At 45.2% G+C, this 21,949-nt stretch overlaps 1 protein-coding gene across 1 annotated transcript; it reads left to right on the top strand.

Annotated features, from left to right (window-relative positions):
* Positions 1-34: 34 nt before the first annotated feature.
* On the top strand, positions 35-19,504 carry PM-ANT (Mitochondrial substrate carrier family protein). The gene is made up of 2 exons (XM_087381803.1): positions 35-500; positions 18,388-19,504. The coding sequence occupies exons 1-2, from the start codon at positions 123-125 to the stop codon at positions 19,072-19,074; spliced, it is 1,065 nt and encodes a 354-aa protein (XP_087237929.1). The 5' UTR covers positions 35-122; the 3' UTR covers positions 19,075-19,504.
* The last annotated feature ends 2,445 nt before the right edge of the window (positions 19,505-21,949 follow it).

Raw genomic sequence — 21,949 nt, 5'->3', positions numbered from 1 at the left:
GAGAGAGAGAGAGAGCATTCTGACGCACGTTTCTGCGATCTTCCCCGCAGGAAAATTTCACCTGTGAGAAAGATGGACGAACAGATTTTTAGTCGCTGTTATGACGCTGAACTTGTGTATTGATGGTCAAACCCATGCCTGCCCCTCCTCCTGACTATCCTGCGGAGGACCCGAGGTTCAAACGAGATCCAAAAGCTGGTGGAGAGTCTCCAAGTTGGCGAAAAGAAGCATGGACAAACTTTCCCAGGGATCTGCTTGCAGGGGCGGTGATGGGCGGAGTTGCTCATACCATTGTTGCACCTATAGAGAGGGCCAAGCTGCTCCTCCAAACGCAAGAAAGCAATATCGCAATAACAGGCGGTTACCAGAAGCGCTACAAAGGAATGCTAGACTGCATAATAAGAATTGGAAGAGAAGAGGGGGTTCTTTCTCTCTGGAGAGGCAATGGCAGCAGCGTTCTGCGGTATTATCCGTCTGTAGCTCTTAATTTTTCGTGCAAGGTCAGTTTCTAAATCCTTTTGTTAAGGTGCCTCAAAAACTTTTTTAAGTTTGTGCAGTAAGGACAGCTCAATCATTTGCCGATCTTGGCTTTCATTTCAAAAATTAAAAGGGCAGAAGTGCACATATTTCGTTGTCCTCGGATCGTTTTGTCTATGCGTCAGGGCCTGTAGATATATCTCCAGGCTTTGATGAAACGTGCGGAGAACCTTTGTCGATTGCTTTTTCTTTATGCATTCATTCAAACGTTTTGCAACATTTAGAAGCTTTGCACTTAATACTAGACCCTGTGACTTCGCCATTATAAGCCCCCCATCCCACACCTCCTGACCAAAACAATGAGCACCTGTGTTCGCTTCTGCTTCAGCTTTTTCGCGTGCAGCTTTTTCACCTGTGACTTCGCCATTATATGCCCCCCATCCCACACCTCCTGACCAAAACAATGAGCACCTGTGTACGCTTCTGCTTCAGCTTTTCCGCGTGCAGCTTTTCACCTGTAAAAGCACTATTGAGCCAATCGTGCTTTTACAGGTGCACGGTGTTTAAATTCTTTAAAATTCATGTCTTGGCATGCACACACACATAAATACTCTGATGTGCCTTAAAGAAGATACATGTGAACTTCTGAGAGTAGTAGGAACATGGCAAGGAAAGTTTCACATGTTGGAAATGAGGTGCTTGGTTTTTTACTTATGAAGGTGCTGGTGGATTTGCTACTACCTATGCCCGAGTCTATCACAATGGTTAAGCCATTTCTCATTAAGTTTCTTCCTGACATGATCTGGAAATAGGGGATCTTTTGTGGGTAGAGGATCAATACTGTCTGAAATTGTTTCTACTGAAATCTTCATGGTTGGCTTGGTATGCAGTTGTCTTCTTTTCAGTAAAGCAAAACAACAATTCTAGCCCTTAGCTGATGCCGCACGCACGCACACACACACATGCACAGAGAGAGAGAGAGAGAGAGAGAGAGAGAGAGATGTCTTCAGGAGGCCTCACGGGCCTATAGGACAGAGTACAACCAAAAAGAGTAGCTACTAACATCTCCGAGTATCAGAGAGTCGGGGGAGTGCACATGGCAGCTCCTGTTGAGTGCATAAAGCAGCTCCAAATTTATTATAAGTTCTATCAGAGGATGACCTTCACTACATCAGTTTAAGACTGAGAGTCTTTAGGCTTAGATTTAAATTCCCTAATCAGTGCTTGTCCTTACCTATAGACTGCCCATTTGCCTGCTTTCCTGGCTTCCTTCACTTAAGTAAGTTTAATGGCTCTTCCTTTGAGTTGGGTTGGAGTGATCTCCTCAGATATCCAAATCTTTGTGCCTTTCAGCTTGTGGGTTTGTTTGAGAATCCTTGTCCTTGCTGCCTTGTCGTTGAAAAAGAGTCGTGTATGTGTTACGTTTTGCTTGGCATTCCAAATATCGTCTTGATCCCATTCAACTTGTGGTAGTTTCTCTTTGAGGTGATTGATTCTGTCTTCTGTGAACTCCTGCCCATCAAACCAACTATCCGACAATCCCCCCACACCCCCCACATGTAAAAATCAATTTGTTATTTGCTCTAGCTTCCTGCTCAGGTCAACTTTATTCACTTTGTTATTCACTTTATTCAATTTGTAGGATTGGATATATTCTAGCCTTACAAAGATATTGACATCGGGCAATCATCTCTCGTTTCATTGACCTCACCTGAGTAGTGATCATTTCCTGAACCTTTGAAACAGCTGTGGTGCTGGGGGGTATGTTTTGCATTTGTATAGTACCTCTTTGATGACTTCTTGCTTTCCAATGTTCTTTCCATAGCTGCAAGTCAAAGCTTGTGCTCTCAGATTTCATGTTGCAGACAGTAAAATCTGCTCCTGCAAATCTGAATTAGTCTTGTCTTTGATATGTCTACGTAGGGGGTGGTGTCGGGGCAGCTGCAACGACTGAGTAGGACAGACCACTGGAGTGACAGTAGCGCTCGCCAGACGACCGGCTACCTCTCGGAGACTACGGACCACTGATCATGCTAAGCGCTGAAGCGTTCCATTACTGATTTCCTTTCTTGATGGCACCAGTGCTCACCAGATCTAGAGCCATCACCAGCCGAGATCATCTTGTCTATCCTTAGCTGACCGGTGGGGTCAGATCCTATCACTGGAATGGCTAGCTGATTGGATACGTATGTCCAGGGATCTCTCTGCCTTTTGTCCCTTGCATTTGGCTTCTCTCCCGCAGAGTGACAAATTGTGGTATATTTATTTTCTCGTCCCAGACAATAGCCTTGGGTATACTCTTTTTTTTGCTTCTCTTTGGCTCTTGATTTGATCTTCTTCCCTTGTCTCTTTTTGGCCCGCCGTTTGCAGGTCTTAGTGAAGGACTCCAACCAAAGAGAAAATTATTTTGAGTTCCCTTTTGCGGGATAACTCGCACATGCACTGTTCCACGTCGCCCGATCTGCCTCTCGCTTGTGCATGCATGTGAGACATTTCCAGCAACAAAACCCCCACTAGTGCTCCGTACCTGAGAGAACATCCTGTCCTGACAGAAAAACTACAGGGCAGGCCAATTGAACCTGGTTCAATCTTGCTCTCTCCTTTTTGTTCTTTCGCTCATTTTATAGAAGAAAATTTTAGTTTGTGAGATTGGATGTAATCTAGGCTTATGAAGCTTATATATACCCACTTTCTACTGCTTATATAGTGTGGCCAAAACAGCGCAAACTAAAAAACAAAGAAAGAAAGAAAGAAAGAAACTTTATTAAAGTCATCGAAAGACCTAAGGGTCTATGAGACGGAAAAACCTAGATACAATGAGCTGAATGGGTGGAGCCTTTGAGCGGGCATCTGCACCCAAGACAAGCATAAACACTAGTACAAAGTGTCTGAGCCAATGGAGAGGACGAGTTGCGTTGTGGTGTCATTGTGGGGGTCCTCTATATGTTGGCAGAGGAGCCAAGTCCACAAGAGGCTCCGCTGGTGTATGGGGCTAGGCAACATAAAACCCATGATAGAGCATTGAAGTCATTCGGTATGTGTGGTCCACTATGTTCTCCTAGCCATGGCCTTGCGTTGTAGAAGTGCCACTGTAACACGTGCCTCTTGATAGATAGATGGGGAGAGAGAGAGAGATTCTGGAGTGAGGAGACTAACTGCACACACACACTTAGATGAGGAGAGAGAGATAGATTCTGGAGTGAGGAGACTAACTGCACACACACACTTGTGGGGATAATCACAATGAGTGAGTGGTACCTCCCCAAGCACACACTTTTATATTATGGTAGTAACCCTTAAGTACAGCTAAGTACAAATGTGTACTTAGCTTACTTAAGTGTCCTGCACTAAATTACAACATAAAGTACTATTTACATAGGGTGGCCAGTGCCTTTACCCCAACAACCTCCCACTTAAAGGCAGTGTGCCCTCAAGGAGAGAAAGAATATTGGCCTCAACCAATACCCATAAGAGATCTGCAGTGTGCAAACCTCTCTGCAGCTAACCCTTTGGTTAACAGATCTGCCGGATTGTCATCTGTATGCACCTTAACAAGCTGAATTTGCTTGTTCTCAAGCACCTCCCTGATGAAGTGATATTTCACATCTATGTGCTTCGTCTTTGCATGAAAGACAGGATTACGTGTGCCAACTGTATGGCACTCTGACTGTCACAATGCAACAATGGAATCTCCAATGGATAACCCAAATCTGCCACTAACCGAGATAGCCATATAGCCTCCTTGCATGCCTCAGTGGCTGCAATATATTCAGCTTCTGTGGTAGACAAAGCAATGCATTGCTGCATTCTAGATACCCACGACACTGCACCTCCAGTGAAAGTGAAAACATATCCGGTAGTAGACTTCCGGGTATCAGGGTGACCGGCATAATCAGAGTCTGTATAACCTTGCACTTTTGCATCTTGACTGCCGAAACATATACACAAATCTTGTGTACCCTTCAGGTATTGCATGACACCTTTCACTGCATTCCAATGCTTCTTGCCGGGGTTTGCCATGTATCTACTAACCACTCCCACTGCAAACGCAATATCGGGCCTGGTTGCAACCATAGCATACATGAGACTGCCACACGCTGATGCATACGGGATCTTTGACATTTCAGCTCTCTCAGCATCTGTCTGAGGGCTGTCCAAAGCACTGATTTTCACATAAGGAGGCAATGGAGTACCAATACTCTTCCCCCCTTCCATGTGAAATCTCTGCAAGACCTTGCCAATGTATTCCTTCTGAGACAAGTATAGCAACCGCTTTTCCCTATCCCGAAGTATCCGCATGCCCAGTATATGGTTGGCATCACCAAGATCCTTCATATCAAAGGTTTGGTGCAATCTTTTCTTCAAGGCATTGATCTCCTTATGAGATTTTCCAGCAATCAACATATCATCCACATACAAAATGAGGATCAGTAAACTGCCATCTGAAGCTTTCTTGGTATACAAGCAGTGATCAATGTCACTTGTCCTATAACCTTGGATTCGCAAGAATGTATCAAACTTATGATACCATTCTCTGGGTGCCTGCTTAAGACCATAAAGACTTTTCTTCAGTCTGCACACAAGCTTCTCTTTTCCCTTTACTGTAAAACCTTCTGGCTGCTGCATAAAAATCTCTTCATGTAAATCACCATGAAGAAATGCCGTCTTGACATCCATTTGGACCAAGTCCATATCTGCATGTGCAACCAATGCTAATACAGTTCTGAGTGTTGTCATCTTAACGACAGGAGAGAATATCTCATCAAAGTCAACACCATATTCCTGCTTGAACCCCTTGGCAACCAGTCTGGCTTTATGCCTTGGCTTTTCACCAGGTGTGACCTTAAGTCGATAAACCCATTTGCATGGCAGTACCTTCTTACCAGTAGGCAAGGATACCAATTCCCAAGTGCCATTCTTGTGAAGGCTGTCCATTTCAGCCTTCATAGCAAGATCCCATTGAACCTTGTCTGCCCTCTGCCTAGCCTCTCTGTAGCATGAAGGCTCTCCACAATCAGTGAGCATCAAATAATCAATGCCTGGAACAAATCTTTCTTGCTGCCGCGTCGGTCTGGTTGACCTTCTAACCCAATGACCATCGTCTTGAGCTGGCTGTCCAGCCTGTTCATCACCCAGATAAGGTGGCTGTCCCATGTCTCCTGGCTGCCTTTGCATGTCAGGAAGATCACCTAACTGTGCCTCATCCATTGGGATGTCTTCTGCCATACCTGGCTGTCCATTAGGACCTGCTGCAGCATCATTTAATGGCTGGTTATGCTGCTGTTGTGGCTGATTTATAGCCTGTTCGTGTTGCCCATGATGCCTGTGATCATCAATAGTTACTTTTAAAGGTCCCTGCTGTACAACAGGTTCCTTGAACATGATGGTTTCATCAAACACGACATCATTGCTGCGTATAAGTTTTCTGTTCTTGGGATCCCAAATCCTGTAGCCCATCTCACCTTTGTCACCGTAACCTAGGAATATGCATTTAAGAGACTTTGGAACCAGTTTAGTTCTGTCTTCCCTGCGTACATGCACATACGCGACACAACCAAAGACCCGTAGGTGTTTGTAAGACGGAGGCTTACCCGTCCATGCCTGTTCAGGCACGCCGCCACATAGTCTCTTGTTTGGTGACCTATTAATAAGGCGCACAGCTGTCTTTGCAGCTTCAGCCCAAAATGTGTGGGGCAGTGCAGCATGTGACAACATGGATCTGACTTTCTCTTGAATGGTCCTGAACATTTTTTCAGCGGTACCATTCTGTGGAGGATCATATGGTGCAGACAACACCCTTTGAATACCTTTTGCCTCACAGAATTCTTGAAACTCTTTGGACAAATACTCTCCACCATTGTCAGATCGTAAAGCTTTCAGTTTATTGCCTGTCTCATTTTCGACCATTGCAACAAACTTAGTGAAAGCCTTGAACGTATCACTCTTCTTTTTGAGAGTGTAAACCCACACTTTGCGGGTGGCGTCATCTATGAATGACAGTATGTACTTAGAACCTCCTAAAGAGAGTGTAGGCATCTCACACACATCTGTATGTACAAGCTCCAAGAGCTGTAATTTCTGATCTGACCTTCTCTTATGAGGTATTTGTACTTGACGACCGTAGAGACAAAATTCACATTTCTTTAAATCTGAAAATTTTAGACTCGGCAAGTAACCAAAATGAGCCAATTGCTCCATTCCCTTAATACTCATATGGCCAAGCCGGCTATGCCACAATGAAATCTTTGGCAGCTCGGCGGCATTTACATCGGAATGCGGACAATGTCCAGCATGAAGTGAATACAAAGTATCAACCTTAGGACCCCTGGCAATAGCCATTGCCCCTTTGCTGATTTTCCATTTCTGACTGCCAAAGGTGGTCTGATAACCATCGTCATCCAATAAACCTGTGGAAATCAAGTTCTTCTTCACTTCAGGGACATGCCTGACTCCTTTGAGCATTAACTGTTGACCATTTTCAAGAACAAGCCTAACATCACCTATGCCAATGATTATCACCAAGAAAGACAACTCCCTTCTGCCCTCCTGCATATCTGACAAACAGATCTCTGTAGGGTGTAACATGAAAGGAAGCACTTGAATCTATAATCCAGGAAAGCATATCTGATCCATCACCAGCATGAAGTGTATGAGCCTCCAGTGAAGAGGTGAAACATATCTCACGTCCACTGTCACTGTCACTAACATAAGTAACATGCAGCTCCTCTTTTTCCTTGCCCTTAGACTTGCCTTGAGTCTTGCCTTCTTTGGCTCTCAGGTCGTTCTTCTTTTGAAAACACTTTTTCTCAATATGTCCCTTTTTGCCGCAATAGTTGCATACAAGATCACTTTTAGAGCGGGACTTGCTCCTCTCTCTTTCTTTGTAGTTTCCACGTGTCTTGGACCTGCTGCGTGCATTCAAAGCATTCGACTTCCCAACAGCATTGTTCTTTCTATTCATCTCTTCCTGTAGAAGAGCACTCTCCACATCTGCAAATAACAGAATGGCATTTGAGTTGCTGGTAGAAGTCCTGAATGTGTCCCATGACTCAGGTAGAGAACATAGGATGAGTGTAGCTTTCAGCTCATCATCAAGCTTCAACCCCTGGTTGATCACCTGGCTGAATATGCTGTTAAACTCAATAATATGAGTGGACATAGGTGTCCCCTCCTTCATTTGAAGACCAACAAGCTTTTTCAGCCAGTAAGCTTTTCCCGTGGCACTTTTCTTGGCATAAGTATCCTCAAGACGTTTCCACATCTTCCACGCAGTAGGTTCATCCCTGATGCCTACAACCAGTGAATCAACAACTGTAAGCATAATGGTCGACATGGCCAAGTTGTCCATCTTCTCCCACTGCTCATCAGTAACGTTGGAGGGCTTAACACCCTTCTCCTTTATAGGCTTGTACTGGTCCTTCTGCATCAACACATTGTAGCATTGTGTCCTCCATATGTCGTAGTTTTTAGCTCCTTCGAGCTTCTTTATCTGGAACAAGGACGACACGTCACTGCCGGAACTCATGGTAAAGAAAGTAGAGTTTGTTCCTCAATGGAACCGCCTGACTCCCTGTAGTCGTGCAATTAAGCACTAGTCACTCCAAGAAAATTTCCCCGCAGCGGAAGTACGATCAAAAGTGAATTTGGTACTGTTTCAGTGGCACAAAACCAACTGAATATTTTTCTCCCACTTGCTGCAGAAACAGTACAGCAAACTGTTCCTGTCTTTTTCGCTGGCGAAAGTGCGGTACGGCTGCGTCAAATCGCTCCAGAAAAATCCCAGAACTGATATAATAAAAAAACACTCACAAGGCATGTGACTGCATGTGGTTTGACCTGCATCCAATGGCATACACTGCATGTGTCTAAACAGATCTGACCATGCATATACCCAGTGCCAACACTGTGTACAATCACTGGCCAAGTGATAAGACCTGTCTCAACACTGTTTGCGGCATAATGCCTCAGTGCGTCTAAGCCCTGCCCCAAGTAGAACACCTGGCTCATATGCCAATGGCGAAAAACAGTGCTGTCCCGTGGACAACGAATAAACAGTAAAGAATTTCTCCTCAATGTATGAGCCCAGTGAGACTCAAAGATCCTCCTCGATGTGCGGGAAAGCACAAAAAATAAAAAAAAATGTGCTGTCGAAGTGCAAGAAAGTACAGCACTCTTACCCTGTGTACCTTTGCACGGTGCCCTGCCTATTAGAGGCTGAAGAGAAAAAAGGGAAGGGCTGGTATGGCGTATGGCTGAAGGAGGCGATGGCCTGGCCGACTTGGTGTCGGCCCTGGTGGCCGACGACTGGGAGTTGTAATCGAGGACGAGGGAGGGTGGAAAGGCGTATAGCTGAAGGATGGCGACGGCCTGGCCGACTTGGTGTCGGCCCTGGTGGCCGACGACTATCGGCCTTGCAGCCGTGCTCGCTGGGCCGCGCGCTGCAGCTCGCCCACGCCTCTCTCGCTCGGCCTTGCAGCTCGCCCACGCCTCTCCCGCTCAGCCTTGCAGCTCGCCCATGCCTCTCCCGCTCAGCCTTGCAGCGTTGACCCGCTCTCTATTCGCGCTGTCTACGCGTATGCCGCCCGCCTTAGCTCGCGCACTGTTCACGTGCCTTTGCCATCGCGATGAGAGAGAATGAGCTCCCTGTTCCAGCCCGTTGGCTGAGAGAGAGAGAACCCGCAATGCGTCCCTGTTCCAGCCCGTTGGCTGAGAGAGAGAGAGAACCCGCAATGCCCGTGAGGACCGCAATGCCCGTGAGGATGAGAGGAGGGGAGAGAGCCCGTTGGCTCTGATACCAGCTGATAGATAGATGGGGAGAGAGAGATAGATTCTGGAGTGAGGAGACTAACTGCACACACACACTTGTGGGGATAATCACAATGAGTGAGTGGTACCTCCCCAAGCACACACTTTTATATTATGGTAGTAACCCTTAAGTACAGCTAAGTACAAATGTGTACTTAGCATACTTAAGTGTCCTACACTAAAGTACAACATAAAGTACTATTTACATAGGGTGGCCAGTGCCTTTACCCCAACACCTCTGGTCTGGTGAACATTGAGGAAAGATCCTCAAGCATGATGTGTGGATTGACACGCCGATAGGTCCGTTGTATCTTTTGCTCTCCTAGCCTTGGCTACTCATCTACTTGGGGCCTGTTGGTCAATGCTATCTGACTAGAAAAACACTCTGGGTGGCAGGTGGCTAAGCACCCTGTGTCATCTATGTGTCGTGAGTAGGTGGTTCTATGTCGTACGGCCTCATGAATGAAAGTCGCCAAATGTTCCTGATTCAGGTGAGAAGACACTGGAGATGGGTTCGAATCCTTGAAGGGACATTGGTAACAACCTCAGATCTCATAGTACACAGGCCATTTGAAAGCAAAATTCTCCTTTGACTCAATCTCATGTAGATCACATAGAGTATCTCATAGTACACAAGGCATCTAAAGCAAAATGCTCCTCTGACTCAATCTCCTGTAGATCATATAGAGTGCAAATGTGGTCCTCTCTAGGTATGCCCTTAGCCCATCGTCTCAAGGTGTGGCCAGCGTGAGGAAACATGAATTGCCCGATTAAAATTCTCAAAGAGTGGGGGAGGTGGATCTGTGTATAGCTTGTGGATAGATGTAGCCCTTCTTTGATATCCGTAAGCAATGATCAGAAGTTGAGCTCGTCAGAGGCTAACTAAATTCTGAATGTGAATAGCTGTATGAGATCCTCTTTTTCATTTGGGCAACGTTTGTGGCCGACCTCAAAGCCTGTTTTCTCCCACCCCAATATCTGCTTAACCTAGAGGATGAGTTCGCTCATCTCTCCTAGAATGATTTGCGTGTGTTGACATACAGTAACAAGGTCATCACACTGGCACAACAGTTGGGCGTGACGGAGAGCACCAAGATGAAGCAATTCATTCGAGGATTGGACACGAACAAAAGGCTGCAAAAGCACCTACTTTGTCCATCACTAATGTATTGGCTCTTCTAGCTTCGCCTCCATCCTCAGCTACGAATGCCGTCTTCCCTGCTTTGAACGCCGTTCCCACGGTGGTCTTTCAAGGTAAGAAGGAGGACGACTTCTTAGATAAAAAGAAGGCGCTCATTCGAGCGTATGGCATAGCTAACGGGGATCAGTTTATTGTCCTGTTCAATATGGGGAGTTCTGAAGATGCCATCTCCCCTCAGCTTGCCAAGATAGTGGGGTCCACCTTGGTGCCTCACGAGCTTGTAGTGGACGGGTTCACGCCCGGCTTGCGCACACACATCACGCATAAGGCCATCCAGTTTACTTTTTCAGTTCAGAAGGCCATGTTTACGCGGGATTTTATATTGACTCCTTTGATGGGGTGCGACATGATCCTTGGGATTCGGTGGTTCCGTGAGCATGTTCCGACGCCTAATTGGCGGCAAGACACCTTCATGATTGTGGAAGGTTTACCGGAGCCCGCCGTGATACGCGGTGATCTGAGCATACCAGGGATTCCATTAATCTCTCATATTCAAGCAGGTCGCGCCGCCCGCAAGGGTGCCATGTGTGCACTTGTCTATGTCCAGTGCCAGATCACTACAGTTCAAGCCGCTCCTCTAATGGGGCAAACAATGGTGGATCTACTCCAAGAGTTCAAAGACATCATGCTCCGGGACGATCTGCCACCCCAGCTACCTCCCAACCGACCGGAAGACCATCGCATCGATCTACTTCCGGACTCGACACCTCCAAGTAAGTTCCCTTATCGACTTTCAAAGTCTATGGAGGGGGAGTCAGAGCAGCAATTGTCTCAATTACTGTGCGTAGGGTTTATTAGACCTTCTTCTTCGCCTTTTGTTACACCCATTCTGTTTGTGGCAAAGAAGGATAAGTCCGCACGACTATGTGTCGACTACAGACCACTCAACAAGCTTATGGTAAGCAACAAGTTTCTTATGCCTCGCATCGAGTACATCTTGGAAAGACTCAATGGTGCAAGATTTTTTTCAAAGATTGACCTCAAGAGTGGCTACCATCAAGTCCGGATTTTTGAAGCTAACATCCCGAAGACAGCTTTCCGAACTGAGCGAGCTGATTACGAGTTCGTCGTCATGCCCTTTGGTATGAAGAATGCACCGCCAACATTCAACAAGATGATGTCCTCGGTATTCGCAGAGTGTATTGGGAAGTGCCCGTTCATCTTTCTCGATGATATCCTTATCTTTTCCGCGACAGCCGAGCAGCTTATTAAGGATGTGCGATGTGCCCTACAGTTATTACGTGATAACCAGCTATATCTCAATACAAAGAAAAGTGAATTCGGATTGTTGGAAATTCAGTATTTGGGCTACATCATTAGCTCTCAAGGGATTCGATTGGACCCTGAGAAGATCCAAGCTATCACAAGTTGGGCTATCCCCATGATGGCCCAGGAGATCCGATCCTTTGTGGGTTTGTGTCAAGCATACAGCTCGCACATGGAGGGTTTCTCAACATACGCAGCCCGTCTTACAGATTTACTCAAGGGGGTAAAGACATGCAGACAAAAAGTTCAAGTCTTAGGCAAAGCTTTGCAGGCCTTTTACGACTTGCAACGGTTGGCCACGACAGCACTAGTTATGAAGATCGCCTTTTGGGATGATCCATTTCTGGTAATCACAGACGTTAGCAATGTCGCCATAGGGGCAGTTTTACAGCAAGAAGATAGGCCCATGGCATATTATAGCAGAAAGCTTAACGATGCCGAAAAGAACTATTCATTGTATGATAGAGAGCTCCTCGGTGTCATCCAGGCATTAAAACATTGGAAGCCTTTCCTATACGGACGGACTTTCACGGTGAAGACAGATCACCAAGCCCTTAAGTGGCTTCAAACAATGCCTAGTACGCAATGGAGTGATCGGCAGCAGAGGTGGAGTCATATATTCTAGCAATTTGGAAGAATGATCGAGTACGTTCCCGGCAAAAACAACCCTGTTGCAGATGCTCTTAGTCGGAAAGGTTCCATCCAGACCATTGAGCAGGCCATTGTGCTCGAAATCAAAGGAAAGAATCTTGATAGCATGAAGGCACAGTACGCGGAGTTGGCAGAGTTTGGCACGCAGTTCCAGTTAGCCACGACGCTTGCTCCAGGCCATTACTCATTAGAGGACGGTTGGCTTTTCTATAAGAAAAGGTTTTGTGTACTCAAAGACAAACGACAGTTGCTTCTTCATGATGCCCATGAAGCCCTTACCGGTGGTCATAGAGGTATCAACGGGACTTTGGAGAAGTTGGAGCGCTATTTCTATTGGCCAAAGATGCGGAAGGATATATACGGCTATGTGCAGAATTGTCAAATATGCCAAAAGGTCAAGGCTTCCCACAAGAAAGCGGCAGGCTTACGTATGCCATTGCCAATCGCGGACGGTCCTTTCCAGAACATAGGTATGGATTTCGCGGGACCACTTCCAGCATCCGCAGGTACTCGTAATACTCAATGTCTTACTATTGTTTGTCACTTTAGTAAATATTGTATGCTCATTCCCTGCAAACAAACGGCCAGCGCTGAAAATGTAGCTCGTTTGTTTATCAAGTATTGGTATCCCATTGGAGGGTTGCCAAAGACCATAACATCCGACAGGGACTCCAAGTTTACGTCCAACTTTTGGCAAGCCTTGTTTGATAATTTTGGTACTAAGTTGCAGATGTCCAACGCTTTTCATCCACAATTGAACGGCGAGATGGAAAAGTATAATGGTATGGCATTTGATATTTTGAAATCATATTGTCATGATGCTCAGGGAAAGTGGGAGCAGTTTCTTCCACTTGTGCAGGCCATTCTGAACGATACCTATTCTTCGAGTATTGGTCGCACACCTTATGAAGCGGCGTTTGGACGGCGATTTACCTAACTCCTCACCCGGATGGTGTCTCCATCTCTTGAAGCCAACAAAACCACCGAATCCATGGCAGAGATTACGGAGTCCGTGAAAAGCCGCATCGCCAAAGCTCAAGCATCGTATATATGCCAAGCTAATAAATCCAAACGAGATGTCCAGTATAAAGAGGGTCAATGGGTGTATTTACGCATTATCAAGCAACGATTGAAGCAGGTGGGCAAGCGATGCCCTAAGCTGTCCTTCAGGAGCTTCGGATCATTCCCTATTATTCAAAAGATCAACGATGCCTCAATGAAGTTATGTCTACCAGACAGTTGGACTATGCACAACGTGTTCCATGTAGCTTGGTTGAAGCCATATTTTGGACCTCCTCTTTCAGAGATTTCTGACGAGCAACAACCTGAAGTTCTTGATGAAGCCAAAATTTTGCAACCAGAACAGATCCTTCTTCATAAATTCAAGCATGGGTTAGGACGCATGATCCGAGAGTTTTACACCAAGTTTCGTGATCCAGGTACCCATGAAGCAGTGTGGTTGGACGAAGATTTTTTCCAGGAGTTTCCCCATATATTGGCGGACTACTTGGAAGCAATGAACCTACCGCCAAGTTAAGGAGGGAATGTCACATGCACCCCTGCACTCGGGTGCAAGGTGACACACTGGCTACATCGACAAGTGCATTATAGTTCCCAGATAGGAGATTTTGTCGTATGCTGTGACCCCTTTGTGAGCCCTTGTCCAGGGACAGTCAGGCACAAGCTACGTAGGTCAGTCTCTCAGCCTTAGGTCAAGTCAATAGTCAGTTCTTGTTCACTAGTACCCACTGGAGAACAGTAGCTTAAGGTCTTAGCCTAGGTTAGGAGTCCCTTTAGGGTCCCCAAAGGCTGGACAAGTAAGCAGGGAAGGCAGCCTGCAAAGGCTGGCCAAAAACTCCCCTGGCAAATGAGCCAGGGAGGGCTTTTTATAGGCTGGTTGTAGGCCAGCCAGTCTGTAAAACAGACTGAGTCGGTCTGTTTACAGACTGGGTTGGCTCAGTCCAGCCCTATAAAAGGGCCCCTTGGCTGCCCTGTTTTCTCATTCAGTTTGCTCCTGCCTTTAGTCCTCCTACAGCTCCACTTCAGCCTGCTGTGCAGCCCCTGAGATCCTCAGATCTGGCCCTGCTCCAGCCTCAGTCCCTTGGCCATCAGTTCAGCCTGATCTGAAGGTGACCACGCAGCACAACAGTTGGAGGTTTGGACCAGCAAACGGAGAGAGGTTTGGACACTGTTTCCTCAGCTTTCTCAGCTCTCTTTTACAGTTTACACAGCTCACTCTCAGCTCTATATTTCAGTCATCTCGCAGTTCTCTCATAGGATCTATCACTTCTAGTTTTTTCACTCTCTCACTCACGCAGTAACCCTGCATTCCGGTAGACAGCACAAGCCTCTTCCTTGCCTTGCAGAAGCGTCCTACATCGTCAGTGTGGACAGCATCAAGGTCTCGGTATTGGTCGGCGTTGCCTCTTAGGTCCTTGGGTCTGCTATACGTGTGCACAGTGAGCTCTTCAGAAGCGCGTTCTGTACTCTCTCGAAGAGTGTTCTTTGTATTTCTCAGTTCTCCAAGTATAAAGCAAATTCTCCCGTGATTGGGGGAGGGGGCCCTCAGTGGGTACAGGGACCCAATCGGTTGTCGACTCTACTCTCTCTACCCTCATCTCCTTTCTCTCTCTATGGTAAACAACGCTCATTCCTCGCTAAAGGTTTAAAGAAGGTCTTGCTGTGAATTACACGATCAGATAACCGTTGCATGTTACATCTGGTCGGGGTAGGACAGGAAGCTGGATAGGGATCCGAAACCGTCTTTGAAAAGGCAGTGATACCGACCTCTCATCTCGTAGTACACAGGGCATCTAGAAGCGAAATGCTCCTCTGACTCGATCTCTAAAGAATCACACGAGGTGCAGATGTGACCCTTCCTGGGTATGCTCTCCGTATTGACGGAGCTGGTGTGATGAGACATGGAACTTCCTGATCTGCTTGAGAGGTTCCTGACTGTAAGTGTGGGTGGATGCTGAGGCTCACAAGGTCCCTCCATACAATTGGCGAGCTTTGTTCTAGAGATATTCTGTACGAAATGCATATAATGTGGTATGCACAGTTCTGCAAATTGTTGCTCTAAGAGTTCTACGATCCTTACCTCTTGTTGTATTGACACATGGGTGGTTTCTTCCAAGGAAATTTGGTAGGAAGGACATATAACGTGGTATGTCCTCAGGTTCACAGGTGAGCAAATTGCTGCTCTAAGAATTCTTCTGTCCTTACCTTATGCTATACTAACACATTGGTGGTGTCTGTGAATAGATGTTCTAATCCCTTATGTGGGGAATGGACAGATGGAGGAGTTGTTTGGACAATGAGGTGTCAAAAGAATTAAGTGAGAGGCTTATAGGAGTGTTCATTTAGAAAACTATCGCAGAAAGTATGAGATTCAGCCAAAAGGTCTAGTTGCTACATTTGACCCTAGAAACTGGTCTAAACTGGCTGGAGCCGTTATTGAGCATAGAAGCTGGTATGAAGACTGAAGAGCTATTCAGCTTGAAAGCTCATCCAATAATTGGCTGAAGACTTGGCAGCTACCGAGTTACAAACTGGGCTGAAGGTAGAGCTTCTATTGAATGAAGCTAGAGCTTTAAGTGTAAGATAGGGTATCATTTGGCATCTTTGTAATTTTACATCTTTGTAGGAAGCGGTACATAATTTTGTAGGAAGATAGTGTTAAGTGTAATTTTACATCTTTGTAGGAAGCGGTACATAAGTTTAAGGGGTCCATTTAGTTTTTTATGTTTTAAATAAGAGAGAGAGAGAGAGAGAGAGAGAGAGAGAGAGAGAGAGAGAGAGAGTTTAATCCTGTTTTTGGAAGATTTTGTTTCTTGATTTGCGTGTTTATTTTTGCTTAGTCACCTTCTTTATTTCTTGTTTTCTTTCTCTTTTGTTTATTTGACATATTTTAGTAAGCACAAGAGACTCCGCGGGTCTTTAGAAACCCAGTATAGTTGCTTATGCTTAAGGACATAAGTTTGCTTGCTAAGTATGTGGACTTTAGAACAACAAAAAATCTGAATTTGTATGATTGGATATATTCTAGTCTTACAAAGGTATATATATATCATCTGGCTGCAAACTGAATAGCAGATGAAGCATGTATTGGGCTACAAATAAGCTGCAGACTGAGCTGTAATTGAACTTGAGATAGAGCATGAGCTGGCTGAAACTGGAAAATTAGCTGAGCTGCAAATGAGCAGTGCAATGACTGAGCAGTGATAGAACATTCACTGGCTGAAGATCATTAAATGAGCGTTAGGTAGAGCACGTTGGCAAAGTTGGCTCTTATTGGAGCTGCTTGTGCTATACATGTAGTGGATATTTATGACAGTGGCCTAGAGGTGCAGGTTGCAATGCATCTCATTGCACAAATAAATGGGCGGCTAAGAGTTCAATGCCTGTTCATCCCCCTCCGCATGCAATGCCGAGGTTACTATGGTTGTCTGAGACATTAAGAGGCGTGTGCAATGTGCATTAGGGGCGAACTTTAAAAGCTTGTATTTTTTAGGTGTATTAGGCGTGTTCCATCTATACAGTTTTCACTTTTCTAGATAATGAATATCATAAAACACACAGCTTTGAGGACACATATCCAAAAGGCACCAAGTTTTGACTAGCATGTTTGATCACCTCCAAGTAGCTGACGTCATGATTCTTTTTTTGTGTGTGTGTGTGTGGATAGGATCATCTGATTTCTTACAATTGCCTTTGCCCATCCGACTGCACTTTTACTCTAATTGCACACAATAAACTTTCATCCTCTTATACAGATTGCAATGTGCTCAGTGCTCACAGCCTCTCGCAATTTGTCTTTTGTTGCTGACCATGCTCTATACTTGCTATGGACCAAGGCAGGTCTTATTCCCATGTGAATTGTTTTTATGTAGTTGCTGCTTCACATGTTTTTGCACTCTCTTACCGAGAGTCTATCTGCATTTCTTGCCGAGAGTCTTTCTTTGCTTTTACTTCTAGCTCGTTCCTTCCTCATCGTCCGCGAACTCATGTTGCTCCATTGTTTGTAGGCTAGTGAGGAGTCTTTCCATTCTCTAATCCTATGTCTTCATGATCTGTCCTACATGACAGTTGTAAGCCAAAATATCTCTGGACGAAAACTGCTGTTGCGTCTCTCTCTTACAGCTGCTATGGAATTAATCGCCACTTCTCTGCACTGCCATAAAATCTATGCGTATGACTGATCATGGGCTCAGCTGCAGGCTCAAATGTGACTGCTTTCAGTTAGTCACCATTCCAGGGGAATTTTGGATGACCTCTGGCCTGACAGTGGGAAGAATCAGCAGATCTCTGCCATGTCAGCAGAGCAGTTTCTGAGCAGCACCTGGATTCTGCCAAGAGATTCCCGAATCTAATGGTACGGCATCAGATTATGCTTAAATACTGATGAGTTGATTTGTTTTGTAAGCAGGTTTTGTTCAAATTTTTAGTTTTCATTTCTGCTTTCTTTTTAAAACCATCTCTCATTGATCTCTCCCCCTCTGTTATTTTCTTCCTTTTTTTAAAAAAAATTCTCACTTTGTGAAATTGGGAATCTTCTAGCCTTATGAAGGTATATTTGGATTCTGACCAGGTTATCTAGAGGCTAGGTTCGCACTGTCCCTACGTTTCACTTGAGTAGCTCTATTAACTTTCTTGGGGTTGGGGGATGTGGCCTCTGTATATGTTTTATTTCAATTTCAATTATTTTCCTGCCATTGCATGGACATGGTCTGAATTTGTGGTTTAAAGAAGCAGAAGTTAAATCATTTTGTGGTGAGATACACGCCTCTGACAGGCTTCTATTTAGTCCCTAGCTACCGCCTATATCATTGAAAGGAGGAGATGTATCTTACTTATTAGACAATGTTGAAACAAGAACTAAAACTAAGAAGATCAGATATTTCTTCAGACTAGTGTCCTTTTTTAGGGATTTAATGTCTTATTCAAATGTCTCAATGCAATTGCGTACTGATGTATGGATTTTGCAGGATTTATACAGGGCCTTGCTTTCTTCCGGTCAGAAAAGCGATGACATTCTCACCACAGCATTCCACAATTTTCTTGCAGGAGGGGCAGCTGGTTGCACAGCTCTAGTAGCTGTCTATCCCCTCGATATTGCTCATACCCGGCTAGCGGCAGATATGGGGAGAGCTGAAACTCGCCAGTTCAATGGTCTACTACATTTTATAAGTACTATTTATCGGAAAGATGGTATACGTGGTCTATACAGAGGTCTGCCTGCATCTATTCAGGGGATGATAGTCCATCGTAGTGTCTACTTTGGAGGTTTTGACACTGCCAAAGATATAATGTCAAGGAAGTCTGGCAAAATTCCTTTTTGGAAAAGATGGCTGACAGCTCAAGCAGTGACGACTTCAGCAGGTTTGATATCTTATCCCTTTGATACAGTTCGCCGCCGTATGATGATGCAAGCAGGTTTGGAGCAGCAAATGTATGCCAACACTTTGGACTGCTGGAGAAAAATCTATCAAACGGAGGGTGTACGCTCCTTTTACCGTGGTGCTGTGTCAAATATGGTCCGAGGAACCGGAGCAGCATTGATATTGGTTCTGTATGATGAAATAAAGCACCTCGTGGATTGGACAGTCCCAAATGCTTTTGATCACAGTCCAGTGAGGCTTGATGATGTCTCTGCACTTAATCAGTCAGAGTGAACAGGGGATGCTGCAGATTCTCCATAGCATGATTTTCGTCCTCACACGAGCATAGAATATCTCCATACATGATGGACATACCTCTGTAGACATAATGTCAACTGTATAAAAACGGGTTTCCACATACTTCTGTGTGTGCACTGTGTGTGGCATTCCTGCTACGACAAATTTTTGGGTACCTCTGGCCTTGTCAAGTATTAAAGGCACTAGTTTTTCAGCAGCACCTTCTATTGAAGGAAACACCAGGGCTGGGAAGCCTTGAAATATTTTAGCCGGCTCCTTGTGTAACTTCTGCTCTCTTTCCTTGAAGAGGCTATATCCTTTGTTGGACTTTGTTTTATATCTTTGTGGCAAAGCACTGTAGAATCACTAGGGTTCTTTTTGTAAGAAATTGGGCTCTTTGCACAACAGAGTTTGTGGAATTACCTGCATAACAAAATCAAGGCTTGCTTTATTGAATCACAAACATCACCTTTTTAGAGTCAAATAAGGTTGAATGATCTCGTGTACTGATAGATGTGTGCCCCGACAAATGGATAATGAGTGAATTAACTTCGAAGGCATTGATAACCTAGCTAAGTGGATTTGGGGCCTTATCCTTTCATCACCTCCTATACTTATGTCTCATTGTTATTGGCATTGCGTCCTTTAGACTTGACCATATGGGAAACATATGGTATTCTTTCTACCTATGTGTTTACATTTGTTCAAGCTAAACCATTAGTGGTGTTGTTATGGGTCCCACTTCCATTTAAAAACCCCTTAAAACTTCTAAAACAGTTTAATGATTTTGACTTGAGACTCCTTTATCACCAAGAACAATCTATGCTTTTTATGCAATCGTATGGAAGCTAATGTTCATGGGTGAAATCTGGCCTCCATTGCAAGTGTGCATTTGTTTTCTTTGTTTTCAAATATCATGCGCCTTTTAGTGCAAGTGCATATGAATATCCTTAGATGTAGGATAGACATCCGATTTTTTGTTCGTTCATACCTTTTTGTCTGTCCATGGTTACGAATATGACTTGTTCACAAAGTAAGAGTTCGGGATGAATAAAGAATTGCCACCACAAGACTTTTGTAGATGAATCCCTCCATCCAGGTTGGGATCTAAGAGAGGGCATCCAAAAAGGACATATAACGAGCTTCATGTGAAGTTTAACTTATACAGATATCACTGCCTATAAATATTAGAGGAGGGCTCCATTGACCCACCAGGCTACACACGAATCCACCTCCCCCACTCGTTGAGGATTTGATTAGGCACATCTGTGTTTCCTCATTGCAGATTGAGACCAGACGGATTGAGGGCATACCTAGAGAGGCTCGCACCTGCACCCTAAGTGATCTACAAGAGATTGAGTCATAGGAGCACCTTGACTCTAGATGCCTTGTGTACTAAGAGATCCAAGGTCATCACTACTGTCTTTTTAGAGATGGATTCGGACCCCTATCCCGCCTCTTGGTTCATCCAAATCAAAGACGTTTGGTGATCTTTATTCATGAGGTTGTACAACACGACTAGTTGCTCCACACGACGATAACATTAGGGGGCTAAGCTAGACTCCACTAAGAGCGTTGACCACCATGTTTTTTTAGTCTCATAGTATGGCCAAGGAGATGGTGAAGCTTAGGTTCAGAGTGAGACAATATACCCGCTTGCATGTCAATGCATAAATGAGGCTTGCGGATCTTTGCTCCATGTTTGCCAAACCAAGGGGACAGTCGATGGCAGTGAGAATGGCACTCATTTGATAGAGAGCTACTACTAGGAGGCCATAGTGGATCATAGTAGACCACACGATTTGACCAACACCATCGCTCCATCACAAGTTCATACCCCCGCACAACAACAATTGCTGTCGGAGCTTCTCTTTGCCAAGACCTCCTATCCATTCTTAGCTGTCCAGTGGACTTGGTTCCTCAGACGACATACAAAGGACCACCACAGTGATTACCACACTACAAATCTTTCTTCCTCCCCATGGGTGTAGATGCCCGCTTAGTGGGTCCACCCATTCAACTCATTATATTTGGTGTTTTCCAGTCTCATAGACCCTTACATCTTTCGAAGACTTCAACAAACTCTCTCTCTCTCTCTCTCTCTCTCTCAACTTCCCACCACAGCCCCCTCAGCTCCCTCTCTCTCTTAGCTCCTTAGCCACCTCAGCTCTCTAAGGACCCCTCTGCTCACACTCCTCCGCCTGGCCTCTATAGCCTGCAACAACCAAGCTCCTCACGATAGTCACACCAGCCCTTCGCGGTAGCGCGCACTAGTCCACCACGAGTTCGAAATACAAAGACAAGGGAGGTTCCCTTCTACCAGGCAGTTCTAAAAAACGACTTCCTAATTCTTGACCGAGACCCTCTCAAATCCGCTAACTCCTATTAGACCATCTCCTTGGTGACCTAGTGACTGTCCTTGCCATTCGAAAACCCATCGCTTGGAGAAGTCTGTTGATTGGGCTAACCATGATGCCTAGTAATTCGGTACTTGGGTCGGGTCCTCGCTAACCAGGGATCAACACTTCGCATCGGCCCCTCTTAAGGGTTAGCTCTAGCATAGGGACACTCAATTTTACATAGGCCATTATGGAGATACAAACTGAAGGTGTGTGTGAATTCGTCGACTCCAGTTAGTAAGTCTTCATACTCATCTATTGTAGCCCTATCAACATCCACCCCCTATGTAAAGACACAAGAAGAGGATCATGTTAGACCCACAAGAGCAAATATATTATTCACAGCAAGAAATCAAAGAGCTCAAACTCCAGCTTACAACCCTTGGGAGGAAAGTGCAAGATATGGAGAGTAATAGAAACCAAGAAGATAATACACAAATGCAATGCATCTCCACTAGCATGAGCCCTTGTCC

This window comes from Dipteris shenzhenensis, chromosome 11 (genome assembly GCF_047967505.1).
Source record: "Dipteris shenzhenensis isolate YYH24624 ecotype China chromosome 11, Dip_SZ_1.0, whole genome shotgun sequence".
NCBI lineage: Eukaryota > Viridiplantae > Streptophyta > Polypodiopsida > Gleicheniales > Dipteridaceae > Dipteris > Dipteris shenzhenensis.
The sequence above is the reverse complement of the archived record's forward strand: the minus strand, read 5'-3'. Positions and strand labels throughout refer to the sequence as shown.

Bases quoted from the DNA above. Each gene is read 5' to 3' on its own strand.
- PM-ANT (XM_087381803.1), top strand. From the start codon at position 123: ATGGTCAAACCCATGCCTGCCCCTCCTCCTGACTATCCTGCGGAGGAC. The intron at 501-18,387 runs GTCAGTTTCTAA...TGGATTTTGCAG, and splicing joins CTCTTAATTTTTCGTGCAAG to GATTTATACAGGGCCTTGCT.